A 14,844-nucleotide genomic window follows, 5' to 3' on the forward strand; every position below is an offset into this window, starting at 1 on the left:
CCGGCGAATAGCTGATGGAGAGTGAGAGAGCGTGAGTGTGCTGTCTAAAGCGTTCCTGATGCTCTCGTCAGCTCTGCCTGCTCTGCCCCAGCAGATGTGAAGCCTCCCCCTCTGATGGCTCGGATTTCCCACTGCACCGGCTCCAGCATAATTGGAGCCTCTGAGATAGAGCCCAATTTAACAGAGCAAACATACACTTCCCCTCAGCAGGGCCTTTCACTCATCCTATAGAGACTGAAGGATGTGGAGGCAGCGAAGACACTTCAGCTCGAATGCACGTGTGACGCACTGGAGAATCTTTAACTGTTTTTTTTTTGTTTTTTTTGCATGCACACCAATACCTGATTATACAATGACAAGTTGCAGATGTACAAACTTTCTTAAAGGGATAGTTCACCTGAAAATGTAAGTTCTGCCATAGTTTACTTCATGTCGTTCCAAACTGGTTTTCTTTATTTGATGGAACACAAAATGATGTAGCAGTTTGTTTTGCTGTGTCCAGGGACTGTCAGGCGCTAAAATGACAAAAAGAACCACTTTTAGTCTTCTGAACTATGATAGTTTTGTGTGAAACTAAAAATGTATTCTTCACTGATTCCAATTATACCACATCAAAACATGGCACATCAGTGATGCCAGATGACATTTGTTGATTTCCGATCTCTCTAAACCTCAGAACCTTTAGTTTTGCATGTGCGATCTAAAATGCAGTAAAACAATAATGTTTCAAAATGTTACAATTCAAAACAACAGTTTTCTATTTTTTTGATATATTTTAAATTGTAATTTGACATCCCCTGATATCCCTTCAGATTCACTGTATGGAAAAAAAAAAACAGATCTCGCCTAATGCCTGCATTTCTGTTTAACTGAAGAAAGAACGTTATATGAGTTTGGAACAACATGAACTAAGTAAGCGACGAATCTTCATTTTCTGATGAACCGTTGACTTTTAATTGTTATCAGAAAGTGTAATCCACTTTGCTCAGGTTTTCTCTCCTGGTACATTCCGTTCATATTATTTTTATAGTTCTAAACTTTTAACACTCTCTCGCTTGGATGTTTTTTTTTTCCCATTTGGTTGCATTCATGCGTTCTGTCTCTGTTAGGTTTAAAAGGCTCTCTTATATTCTGTAAGCGTGGTCTGCGGCAGTGAGGCAGTGTTAGGAACCAAAACACCTTGTCAAGACTGGACAGATTCTGCAGTTCCACTGGGCATGTAGCTGTGTGGGCTGCGGAGGAGACTGATGAATCTAAAGCAAACAGAAGGCCAGAACAAAGAGAGCTGAAACAGACTTCAGATCACATTTGGCCCTGTAATCAAAATTTTAACGGCTCCTATAAGGCTTATTGGAGCTTGTCCATGCACTGCCTGCAACTATATTTCTTCACGTGTCTGTCCTCCTCCCCCGTCTCTTTTCTCCTTCCAGACTTCTGGAATAATACATTTCCTGAAGTTGTTTCGAGTCCTGGTGGTTTGATTTGCAAAAACTATTATAATAAAGATGTGTATACACATTTCCCCTGTGCCACCTAATCAGCTCCGATAAAGAGTGATTATCTGATATTCAGCTCTTGCTGGTAAATTTTGGGCTCATGTTGCAAGGTCAGTGTGTGAAGGTGGATTGTGTTTTTCTTTTTTCTCTCAATTGGATGGCGTTTTCTAAAGGTTCTGTTAGGAGCGTGAATCATTGTGCTGTCACTGATGGTACACTAGAGGGAGACCGTGTGTAGGAGTTTAGTTTATCCAGGAATAAATTACATTTGAACTCATTAAAATAGAAGATCATTATTTTAGATTGTAATTATTCACAATACTACTGTTTTTACTGTGTTTTTAATCAAATACGTGAACCTTGGTCAGCGTAAGACTTTCAGAAATGATAAAAAAGCAACATTTGAAAAAGTGTATTTAAAAAAAAAAATGTTTTTTGTCCTTTACATCCAGTCCCTCATTCGGAGTCAACAGTAACAGCGCAACATGAAACATTAGTGCAAAAGCAGTTTTCACTATTGTGTCTTAAACTGTCATGTATTACCTTGAGTACTGACTCACATGGTCTTCCCATCAGCGCACAAACCGGATGCCAAAGGATATTCACGTTGAGCCGGAGAAGTTTGCGGCGGAGCTCATCTGCAGGCTGGAGGCGGTGCTGAGGGAACGTGAGGCGCAAGAGAAACTGGAGGAGCGGCTCAAGAGGGTTCGGCTGGTGAGTGCATCCCAATCGTCACCTCACTGCCCTATTTTCAGCTAGAGTAGTTTTTTTGGGTTTCGTTTCCCCTTTTATCAAACACTGATGTCTCTGTCACTTCTGTTCATGAGCGAGACGGTCGGATGTGTTCTGAAGACTTCCTGTCTTATCAAGGGGACTCTGCTCATTTCTTTCGTCCTTCTGTTCGGTGTCAGGTGAATCTCCTGCTGAGATTGAGCTACTTGCTAGTCTGCCTCAGTGTAATGACTTTGTTTGAAGTCAGCCGGGGCGTGAAGAAATGCTTGCGCACACCGCAAATGGGAATCTCTTTCCCGACTCAAAGCCAGGTGTTAAGTCTCAAGGAAAATTATTTATGTAGTTTGGCCTCCTGTAAGAGGAACTTCCGGCACAGAACAGTGACTTTGAGTTATTAAGAGCCGAAGGAGGAATGGCATTTGTCTCCTAATTGATATTCTCACCGGAGCCGCGGCTTTCAGCAAACTTGTTTTAAGTTTTCTGATCAGTCTTCTATATACAGCACTTGCTATCTCTACTCCACTGAGCAGAATGGAGTCTGACAGTTAAACATGTTTTCGCCAGCAACTGAACCCTGACAAGTCTGAATAAACTCTGATATCTCCGTTCTGGGTGTTATTCAGTCATTTTCAGACAGAATTCAGTTTTTTAGAGGTTGAGTGGATGCCATGAATATTGGCTGCTTGGCGCATTGCAGTTAGATTTGTGTTGTCTCCCACCTCATCTCTTTTTTTATTTTTTTTAATTTTATTTGGCATGGTCTATCAGAGATCATCCAGAGCGCTGACCCACACAGCTGTTCAGTAAAAATAAAATTATGCATACGCCAAATCCTCCAAATTCCCTATCTCCTTGGACTTGGACACACAAATGACCAGGTGTGGTTTCAGCTTTATTGACTTTCTCTGTTATTATAACGAGAAGGAACATTTGATGCAAAAGGAATTTGGATGTAAATTAATAAAAAAAATGTGGCTGCACTGTTAACAGAGAATAAAATAATATAGAATGTCTTTCTCACCATTTATTTGATAAATATTCTGAAATATTAGTTTATAATAATCGTTTTCTATTTGGAAACATTATCATACTTGCAAATAAAATCGTATTAATATAGAAAACAGTTTTTAAATGCTAATATTTTATGAAATTTGGATGCCTTGATACTTTTAAATAGAAAGCTTAAACTACTTTTTTTTTTTTTAATCTTTGTAAAAATATAAATCAATCTTGTCAGTTTTGATTAATGCTTCATTGCTGAAATGGCTATTCAGGGGTTAAGTGGAAAAGTGTGACATGTCGACTGATCACGAGATCCGTTGATGTAAAATAATTGCAGTAACTAGCAGCAAAGAGAATACACAAAGGCAGTTTATGAAACACTGTGTATAGTTTAGCCCACATCAACATAAAACAAGCAGCAATGTCACTGAATTACAACGAACTGAATATAATAAGATAATAAACTATTCCTTAAAAATGTTATTGATTGAAACATCCACATAAAATGATTCATTTTGTGGGGGAAATGATCAGAATTATACTTGACCTATCAGTAAGCGTGAATTTCTGCAAATGCCCCAACCTTGAGTGACACAACCTGAATGTGTAATAGGCTGAGTTTTATTCAGAATAAAGATATGGTGGGAACGCAGTTACAGTTTAATTAGATTTAGGTCATGACTGCTTTCATAAAAAACTATGTTTTTTCATTGTCTCCAAGTAACAATATAGAATGTGTCTGAATGGCAGTTGAGTCACCATACTGAAACGAAATTATCAAAGAACTGTGTTCTTTGCCTGTCAAATCAAAATCAGAGAATGGCTCAACAAATAAGCGAGTAAAATCTTGTCAAGAGAACCGGCATGTCAGATCATTTACAATCTGCTTGTCGAGAAGGGGTTTCATTATTAAAATGAATATTAACGTGATGTTTTGATCTCCAAGGGTTTTTTCTCATAGCTTTTTCAGGTCATTGTGTTTTTGGTGTGACCATAACAAAGGCATATCAATAGAGTTTTAGGAAAACTGTAACACTATGACCTCTGCTGGTTTAAACATGTTACTGCAGTGGTTCTACATCCCTTTGTTTTTCTACGGTAAGGGTAAACTTGCTCCACCTGTCAAATTTGGCTCATTCACTCACTCACTAGAAGATGTGTTTTTTTGCTTTAATTGAATAAGAGAGTTTCAGATGCAGTTAAATATTGAAGTATCTTGTCATTATTCAATTATCTCTTATGTCCTGTAGGAAGAGGAAGGTGATGATGCAGACATCTCAACCGCTCCCTCTCTAGCCAATCACAGGATCCCTCCTGCGGTCCATGTGCAGCATTTTGGCGGTCGCTACTCTGAAATGAGCTACAACGGATTGCAGCTACGGGACGCACATGAGGAAAACCCAGAGAGCATCCTGGACGAGCATGTGCAGCGTGTGATGAAAACCCCTGGTTGTCAGTCTCCGGGCACGGGCCGCCACTCTCCGAAGTCCCGTTCCCCTGACGGGCTTCCCGCTGGCAAGATTCCCGGGATGATGATGGTGCCGCTGTCTGGTGTCCAAGGCAAGCACCAGGCTCGGCTGGGCCCAAAGGGTGAGGCAGCGAACACGTACCATCACAAACACATTCTCCAAACACACCATGCCACTGGAGGGAAACCCAAAGAACAGGCGGAGGTGGACACCACGAGGATGCACGGGGGATTCGCCTGGAACATGGAGCAACACCACTGTGGATCCAAGACACGCAACTTTGCAGATGGGATGAGTGTCGGCCCCAATGCCATGGACCCCATGGTTTATGGGTATGGGCTTCGACATGTTTTGTTAGATATGTACACTACTGTTCAAAGGTGCGGAGTCAGTAAGATTTTAAAAACATTTTTGAAAAAGCCTTTTATGCTCATCAAGGCTGCATTTATATGATCTAAAATACAGTAAAAACACTAATTTTATATATATATATATATATATATATATATATATATATATATATATATATATATATATATATATATATATATATATATATATATATTAGGGGTGTAACGATACGCGTATTCGTATTGAACCGTTCGGTACGACGCTTTCGGTTCGGTACGCGGTACGCATTATGTATACCGAACGGTTCGTTGGAGTAATTAATTATATTTGAAAAAAAAAAAAAAAAGAGAGAGAGAGAAATATAATGATATGCGTTCAACAAGGTAGCCCAATAACCCAAACAACGTAACAGGCAACGCCCCTGACACTCCCGAAGAAGAAAAAAACACCATCTTATATGTTTATGTTAGGCTACTCAGCAGGCGCTCGCTCACTCAGTACGCGCTGAAGGCTCGTTGCAAAATAGCCAATGCGTTTAACAGACTAGAAATGAGAAGATCCTCCAATAACCAACAGGTCTGGTGTTTGGGTGCACTTTGGATTCCCTTTAAGCTATAATGGTGATGGCAAGAGAGTGGTGGATAAAAAAACAACGGTATGTCGCATCTGCAACATGACAGGGTACACCAGCGGGAATAAAAAAAAAAAAAAAAAAAAAAACACCAGCGGGAATATCTGGGATATATGCGTCAGTACTATCTGGGAAAAACGAAAAAAAGGAGAAACATGCACGCAGCAAACTATCCCTGCAGCATTTAGAAACTATAGCTTACAGGGAATCCAACCCAAACACCAGACCTGTTGGTTATTTTAGGATCTTATATTTCTGGTCTGTTAAAGGCATTCGACATTTTGCAACGAGCCTTCAGCGCGTGCTGAGTGAGCGAGCGCCTTAGGGGCCGTTCACATATCGTGCCTAAAAACGCATGGAAAACGCTAAGCGCGTCTTTCTCCTCCTTTCCAAAGCGCTTGGGCAGAAGCGCTCATGAGGCGTCTGTCTTTGCTAAGCAACAATGACGTGCTCTCTCCATGAGACGCGGAAATTTCAACGAAGGATAAATGGATTTGCAGCTCTAAAAATCGCTTGCAGTAGCTCTGCTACTAAATTTATTTCAAAATTGCAATCCATATACAACTATGATCAGCTGATCCTTCATCTTGGCTGAGCTCTCAACGTTGTTACGGGAAAGGATGAAGCTGATTGGTTAGTTCTTGTCACATGACCCGCGGTGCGCTTGCGGCATTCTGAAAAGTTGAGATGTTTTTACATTTTGCTGTATCTAAAACGTATCGAACCGAACCGAACCGAACCGTGACATCAGTGTATCGTATCGAACCGAACCGTGAATTTTGTGAACCGTTACACCCCTAATATATATATATATATATATATATATATATATATATATATATATATATATATATATAATTTTTTTTTTTTTTTTTGAGTCCTTGATGAAAAGAACAGCAATTATTTGAAAATAGAAATCTTTTGTAATATGTCTTTGGGGAATAAAAGTTAATTTATTTTAAAAAAGAAAAAAAAAAATGGTACTGATACCAGACTGGCAGTGTAACTTGGAGACATTTAGCGAAGGCATTTATCTGAACCGCTTCAGTGATTTTGATGTTCTCATGTCTCATTGTAGCAGTAAAGGAAGCACACTGTCAAAGCGTCCAGTCAGGAAAGGAGATGATGGTCGAAACTTTGAGATGCGAGAGCCCTTGCCCCTTGATGATATAGAGAGGAACCAGAAGATACTGCAGTGGATGATGGAGGGCGAGAAGGAAGCTGGACGCTATAAGAAGAGCCCTTATGGGTAGGAACCCTTACTTAGTGCAGTAATAGGAATAAAGGTGTCTAACAATTCAAGCAGTTCAAAGAGTTTTGTTGTATGTTATGCTAGATAGAAAGACAGACAGATGGGTAGATGGGTGGATTAATAATGTAAAAGCTAATTTTGGTCTCTGTTATTTCATAGGAGCATCTCTGGCTCCAAGAAGGCTCAGGGTCACGAGGTGTCGAGGCCCAGCTCGGTGGAGCGACCGGGGGCTGTGCACCCTTGGGTTACCGCTCAGCTCCGCAACAATGTGCAGCCTTCCCATCCCTTCATCCAAGATCCAACCATGCCCCCCAACCCAGCCCCCAACCCCCTCACCCAGCTGGAAGAGGCACGCAGGCGGCTTGAGGAAGAGAGGAGGAAGTCTGGAACATTGCAAGCTAAGCAGAGGTGAGAAGACGTGTCACCCATAAGATGATATTTCATAAGTCATACATGGTGGCTTGATTTGTTACTGCATGACAGTAATCTCATGCAATTAGCATTTTGGTTACTGATGCTTATTCTTTGGACCAGATCTGTTGGAAAATGCACTAAAAAGCAATTAATACACACAGTTACCTGAATTTCTGAATTGAAAATAATTTTGATATTTTTGGGGGAGAATGTCGAAAATGTCAGGATGAAACTACTTGAGAAGTACTTGAGAAGAGCCTTAAAAAGTGGTTTGGGGTAATCTTTATTATAATAATAATAATAATTATTATTATTTGAATTTGTTCCATTTCAGACTACAATCGTTTTAGATTTGTTGAAATATTATAAATATTTTAAGACCGATTTCTGCCAAATCAGAAGTGCAGTTAAACCACTGCTGAAACAAGCAGTGAATTTTTTTTTTTTTTTTTTTGGCATGTATTTGAGGTGTAAGGAAAATGTTATTATGTTTTATTTCCTGAATCCATATGCAACCAGCATTAGTAAAGATTTAATTTTTAAGCACTTTGCTTTTGCAAACTACTTAATTTTAGAAGTTATCTTTGTCAGTGATCCCTCTATGACCCATAATGCACAATGCAAGCCTGTGTCCTCCTCGCCCTGTTTTTCTAGTAGTCATATTCCCGCACACATTGTAGCTGGCTCAGGTGCATGCGTATAATAGGCGATGTGAGCCTTGGAACGCAGCCGGTGTCTAACTCGGGGTTGTTCCTCAGGTATGTGATGGAGGTGATCCAGAGAGGTCGCACCACTGTCAGGCCCGCTCTGTTCCCCACGCTCAGTGTGGTGCCCGCTGTCTCTGACATGGAGCTCTCCGAGGCAGAGTATGTCCTCCATGCTTCTCCATAGAGTGTAGCCCTTCCCTTCAGCATCCCATGCCACTGATACATGCAGCGCACGTGTTTGTCAGGGCTGTGCTTTCACGTAGTTCACTAACACTTCTGTGTAGTGCTGTCCAGGCTTGTTTAGCCTATTCCACTGTTAAAGTAATAGTTCAACCAAAAATGTTGATTTATTCACTAGATTTGGATAAATGTATCATTGCTTCACTTGCTCACCAGTGGATCCTCTGCAGTGAATGGGTGCCACCAGAATGAAATTCCAATCAGCTGATGAAAACATCACAATAATCCATATGACTCCAATCCATCAGTTAACATCTGTGTGTTTGTACGGGTCTCCATAATATTGCTTTCTCCAGTGAAAATGTCCTCTTCTCTGAATCAGGAGAGAAATAATCACAGATCAAGCACCACATGAAGTATTACGGATTATAGAATCCTGTTTTGGTAAGAAGGAATGGTTTGAAGTTAAAATGCCTTTTATGATGGATTTGTTTCTTATAAACATGCAGTTTTTCACTTAATTACTTAATTACTTTGTGCACTGGAGTCTTGTGGATTATTGTGATGTTTCTATCAGCTCTTCGGTCTCCCATTGTAACGGCACCCATTCACTGCAGAGGATCCACTGGTGAACGTGATGTAATACATTTCTCCAAGTTTGTTCTGATTAACAATAATCTTGGCTGGCTTAGGGGTGAGTCAGTTTACAGCATTTTTACATTTTTAGGTTATCTATTCCTTTAAGAATATAATAGTTTTACCAGTTTTAGTATGTAGTTATTCTCATGAATTTGGTTGCAGTGAAGTGTTGTTCCGGCGTATTAACATCTGCTCAGCTGCAGGAGAATGAGAGGCCGTGGATGAGAGCCTGCTCCTAATGCAGAGAAGCAGTTTAGTGACATCAAAGCTTTGGTGTGGATGAGATGAAAGTGGCACATCGATGCCAGTGTTTTTTTGTTTTGGTTTTCTGAAAAAACATTTGTCAGGCACCTGGAATCCATTTAACTTGGTAACAGTAAACCAATCCTCTGACACCCACCAGCACTCGTACCCACTTCAAGCCGAACGGAGCACATACAAGAGCCTTTGAAATACGGCTCTGGTCCAGACATCCTTTCAGGACATTGTACTTCTCAGTTTGTTGCTAGAAAAGCAAAATCCATGATTTTGTTGTTTATTGGAGAACAAATGTTTGCCTCTGGGTTCATTTGCAGGCATAAGAACGTGAAGAAGCAGCCATGTGAGAACATCACTGTGGCCTATTACTTCTGTGGAGAGCCCATCCCATACAGGACATCCGTCAAAGGAAGAATCGTCACACTGGGACAGTTCAAGGAGCTGCTTACTAAGAAAGGGAGCTACAGGTAATCCTTTCCCCACCGGTCATGTTCATAGCATCAGTAAGGTTTCTGTAGTGTTTAGTTTATACAATAGATTATTTTAGATGGCTCACAAAAAAAAAAAAAAAAATCATCATTTACTCATCCTCATGTTGTTAAATGTATTCAAACTACACAAAAAAAAGAGCATGAGGCAAGCAATGACAGATTTTTCATTTTTGAATGAGCCATTTCTTTAAACTCCTTTCTAGTATCAAATGGATATATGTGTGTGTGTGTGTGTGTGTGCACATATATATATATATATATATAATGCTAATAATTTTACAGCAACGTCAGCTGAACGGAATTACTTGACTGATAAACATGGTCTGTTAAACCATCCCTATGCCTTTTCCTCCACATCTTAGGTATTATTTCAAGAAAGTGAGCGACGAGTTTGACTGTGGGGTGGTGTTCGAGGAGGTACGCGAAGACGATGCCATCCTGCCCATCTTTGAAGAGAAGATCATTGGAAAAGTCGAGAAGATCGACTGAGGCTGCGAGGGAGGCAGGATATGGAGAATGGGAGGAAGCGGCGAGCAGGTGCTGAGATTGGTACAGCGAACGTGGAGGTGCAGCACAGGGACTAATACACTATTTTCTCAGAGGCTTCTACCTCCGCACAACAGCTTTTAATGTCACACCGCTGCTCGGTGCTCAAGATCACCGCATTGTGCACGGAAAGCCCTTGGACTCCGAGACGAAAGCGCGAGGCGGCATTCTCTCACCTTTGCTATGTTTCTAACTCAATGTAATGTAGCAATGTAAAGTTAGCTTAGAAAAAAGGACTATGAAATATGTTTACTAAAGCTGCATATTTTTGATATGACGTATCAGAAGGAACATATCCTTTCTAATTTAACAACTCTTGTAATTTTATATGTGCTGGTACCAGATGTGTACAGACTGTCTGTTTAAAAGGAAAAAGAGAAAGTTTTATATCTATTTAAATATTTAAAAAAGGAAAAGAAAATAACAAAAAAAAAAAAAAAACAGAAGCGAAATCGGTTCACCCATATCAAAGCTGCGGCGTCAACCTGACCCAAGACGGTGGTAGATTTCACAAGGCTGTGGTTACGAAGAAATCCTAACCCACGCTTTACCAAGTGCTTTTAACTCACAGTCTGTTAACCCATTGGAGAGGGAGGAGTCAGTCGACACCGCACTGTTCACCGCGGTATGCATTGATGTCAAAGGAGAAGCGCTTCGAGCGGATGTCCTGTACGACGATGCCTTCCCATCGCTGTCTTTCGTTGATGTCATGACATGCATAATTCCTCCCCTCTCATCATGATGTAAGGGCAAAGGCTGAGTGCGCACAAATATCTCATTTAGATCTATAGTTATATCCAGAATCTGTAAGGTCGCTTTCCGGCGCAGTGCTGAAGCCCGTTCAGGAGCAGGGGAATGTGAGACTTGTGGAAGAGGACGCAACGTTCTGGTGGTCCTGGGGTCCATTGTCTATCTAGTGCCATTGGACAATATACTGATCATGTTTACACTTACCTTAATGTATTTTACAGAACAAGAAACAAATAGAGAATTGTAGCCTTTTAGCTTAACACGGCTTAATGTGGTGCCTGGCGAGAATGAAACGTTTTAAAAAATGTAGTTTTAACCTAATGTGGTCTGCCTTGTTGAGATCATGAAACACCAAAGAGAACAATCTACCACAGGAGTCGAATAAAATCTGTTCGCGTCGTTTCAGCGACAAAAATGAAGCTCCTTCATAGAGTTTTCAGGCTGCGTATTGTAATTAAACGCTGAGAAGTGTACTAACCGCTAGGAAAGGCCTGGAGAGATTGAGCTAGACATGGTGCTGTAAGGTTAGAATGCTTTCTGTTGATCTGGCGTCCCATCTTCCCAACTGCCGAGTTTTAACATTTTAAGTTCCCCATGTAGTTTGATTTAAGTTGCTGTTGTCCGTTCAGTGATTTGTCATGTCTTCCCCCTCATCCACGTTCTGTTAGAATTGTTTTAAGCTGTCGTCAACTTGAACAATATGGGTACTTGATGGAACATTTCTCATTTTTGTTTCGACTCATTTTAATTCTGGTGTAATTGCCACCTGGGATGTAAAGAGTTAACTACTGTGAATAGCCTGGACTTGAGTTGCTCTCACTGAATGATGGATGACCTGTACATAGACATCACACAGTGCCTTTCTGACCATCCTCATCTCTGATCCACTGTCTGCTCTCCTCACTCCATGTGTCCAGTACCAGGGACTTGCATTATGTTTTTAAGTTTCTTAAGAACTTTTTTCTTCTCCTATGCGAAGAGCATCAACACACTTTAAGTCTTTGTGTAAATATGTAAAAAAAATAAAATTAAGTGTCTTCAACTACAACCAGCAACCCAATTTGGATATTTAGTGCCCTGGTTCTGCTTAAGTGTGCCGAGTTGTACAGTTATCATTTTATGGTACTTTGGACAATAAAGACATGTTATTAAATGAATATGGAGTTAATTTTTTTTTTTTGTATGACTTAATTTATTTGTATGCATGTTGTAGTTAATCCATCGATAAAATGAAGCCTTTCTAATTTATTTTAAAGGACTAAACAGATGATGGCGCTCTTGTATTCTAAGCGTTTCATGAGCTCTGCCAAGATCTCAAAGGCTCCACATCCCTTGATAGATACCTTGTTTCCTGTCAGATGTCAAATAGACGTTTGGAAGATGCCTTTAAGATGTTTATGATTTAGAATGTATGGAAAGCTGACATCTGGAAGATGTTTGTCAGATGTATGTACAGAGCAGATGCTTTCCAGATGAAGCAGTCTTGAATAGACATCTTGCAGAGTGCGTGCACTATTTGGGTAAATGCTGAATTAGATATCAAATGCAGATATATATATAAAAAAATGTCTTCACTGCAGTACAGAAGATTTCTTGAGGGAAAAATCAGTTGCTTAGTATGTGTTCAAAATATCCTTGCACAACTTGTATCAATAATCAATATGCTTTACAGAGATTGCAACAAATCAGAGACTTGAAAGATTTAAACCCGACCCAAAGATGGACTTTTTCTAGTCCAGGGGTTCTAAAAAACGTTTTGGTCCGGGGACCTCTTTTCCCCCAAATTTCCAAGGACCCCACATAATTATAACCGTGAATAAGCAAATGCCACTGGAGCTTCTGGATTCAATTTTCTGGATTCCATTTATTTGTTCCTGTTTAGATTTTTCTGGACCGTTTTAAAGGTTAAATTAAGTTCTCATAATAAAAAAAGCACATCTAATTAATTGGAATAATAAAATGTACCACACATTCATCAGTATTTTTAAAAGAACATTTTGTACATTAATAGGACCATATGAAATACTAGAAAAATCTGTTTTTCTTCCACATCTTAGAAATCATATAGATCTAAAATTATATTGCGGACCCCCTGGCTATGAGTCCTGGGGTGGTCACACGCTAAAAAACAATGCTCCTCCACAAGTAACATGCCATATCTTGTCTTTTTCAACTTTTAATAAAACATCCACCTTTTGTCTGGGGAAATGTGAATGTGCTTCTTTGAGAGGCTGATGGTGCTGATGCGTTTCCTGTTTTCTTCACTCTCACCTTGAGGATGCTTGCTGATTAAGGTCACCTTCTCATATTGAGCTTCCAATTAGTTCTGGAACACTGCGCTGGGCTCAGGTTAGGAAAACTGAGCTGCTTAATTGAAAAGGAAAGATCATTAGGGTGTTCTGCCGCAGCATCTAACCAGACCCTAGAAGGACCAAATAAAAACGAAAAGACTTTCATTAGCAGATGGTACATCTCCAGGATATACATATGCAGTGTTTTTCCTCAGTTCCGGCCTCGGTGGCTCCTGTGCCCTCTGTTATCAAAGCTGCCGGGTAAATGTTTGATTTCTGGCCCTCACTCATCAAATACTGATCTGACGCGGTGGTTCACACCTCTGATTAAAGCTGGATGGGATCAGACCAGTTTCAGCGGCCCTGTCTCGGCTTCATCAGTAATGATGACTCCAGCCCACTGTGGCAGGTATAATGTGTTTTTGGGCCAGCCGCTCTGATGGGAAGCTTTCTCACTCCCTGCGGTTGTGTCAGAAACTGATTTCGTCGTTCTGTACGAGTTCTGCTCTGTGGGCTCATTTTGTGATTACCTCGACTACAAAAAAAAAAAAAAAAAACAGTTTTCACACTTGAGCAAACAATGCATTGGAAGTAGGAAGTGGGACTGGGTGATATGTCTTTATGTAATTAGCCTTCTGGCAATTTTCTGTGGTGCAAATTTGGGACAGGTTTGACAGTTTCCAGACTTGTTCTTTAATACTTATTTTAATTACTGATCATATTTAACAAACCGTGTACAAGATGAGAGCATAAAAGTCTAAAAGTAGCAAACCAAAATGAGTATCCATGTTCCTATAATAAAATAGGATCGGTGTAATCCTGAGGAATAAAGCTGGCTCTCAAAGTACATTGCTGAGGCTGGATTGGGCTAACATCAGTTTCCATGGTTACCACAGCTCTGAAACGCACCTAGGTTTCTAATAGCTCCAATGATGAAAGTGCAAAATTGAATATTTAGGGAAAACCCTAGAAAAACATTCTTATGGACACAGTGATTCTCATTTTTAGCTGGAACATTTTAAATATACACTTGCAAAGGTGGCGTAGAAGTGCTTCTGAAGTGGATTTACACGTCTTCTTCACACTGTTTACTGCTGCACATTGGTGGCATGAAAGCATTAACACAATTATAACTGCATACTGACACTAACGGCTGAGGTGGGTCAGAGCAGGCATAATTTAGTCTGGCTTGCAACTTTACACAACACTTAGTTAAGGCTGCTCAAACTTCGAAGGAACATTTTTTAATTTTATTTGTTAAAATTACCTTATTACCCACACATAGAGCCAAATGTCAAAATTAATAATGTTTAAGAAAAAAAGAAGAAGCATTTTTGCAATCTGAGAAGAAAAACAGAAAGTGTTTTATGTTAAATCGGGTGAAGGTAGTGGCTATAGAAATCCAATGTCTTTATGTTGCAGCACTTAAAACTAACCTTGAATGAGATTTTTAAAGGCAGAGTCAGTCTTTTGCTCTGCACAAACATTGGAAGTGGTATTTGCTTCATAAGCAAATAAGTCTTCATATGAAACTTTTAATTAAGATTAATGTTCTTTCATTGCAAGGTGGAGACCGTTTTTATGCACTGCTTATGTGAAGAGTTTTTTTATGTTTATTTTATGAAATGTAGGCAT

General features: G+C 39.9%; 1 protein-coding gene across 5 annotated transcripts in view; it reads left to right on the top strand.

Moving 5' to 3' along the window:
- Positions 1-12,075, top strand: part of LOC113049900 (axin-1) — a 32,729-nt gene extending 20,654 nt beyond the window's left edge. For 3 of the 5 annotated variants that reach the window (XM_026212652.1, XM_026212636.1, XM_026212645.1), the window contains exons 5-11: positions 2,073-2,210; positions 4,481-5,031; positions 6,760-6,930; positions 7,093-7,341; positions 8,106-8,213; positions 9,449-9,598; positions 9,985-12,075. In XM_026212652.1, coding sequence (XP_026068437.1) covers positions 2,073-2,210; positions 4,481-5,031; positions 6,760-6,930; positions 7,093-7,341; positions 8,106-8,213; positions 9,449-9,598; positions 9,985-10,111 — 1,494 coding nt within the window. In that variant the 3' untranslated portion in view covers positions 10,112-12,075. The remainder of the gene's footprint in view (positions 1-2,072; positions 2,211-4,480; positions 5,032-6,759; positions 6,931-7,092; positions 7,342-8,105; positions 8,214-9,448; positions 9,599-9,984) is intronic. The other 2 variants (XM_026212656.1, XM_026212665.1) reach the window with 2 other exon arrangements.
- Positions 12,076-14,844: the final 2,769 nt, after the last annotated feature.

The sequence above is a fragment of the Carassius auratus genome, chromosome 3 (assembly GCF_003368295.1).
Source record: "Carassius auratus strain Wakin chromosome 3, ASM336829v1, whole genome shotgun sequence".
NCBI classification, from domain to species: domain Eukaryota; kingdom Metazoa; phylum Chordata; class Actinopteri; order Cypriniformes; family Cyprinidae; genus Carassius; species Carassius auratus.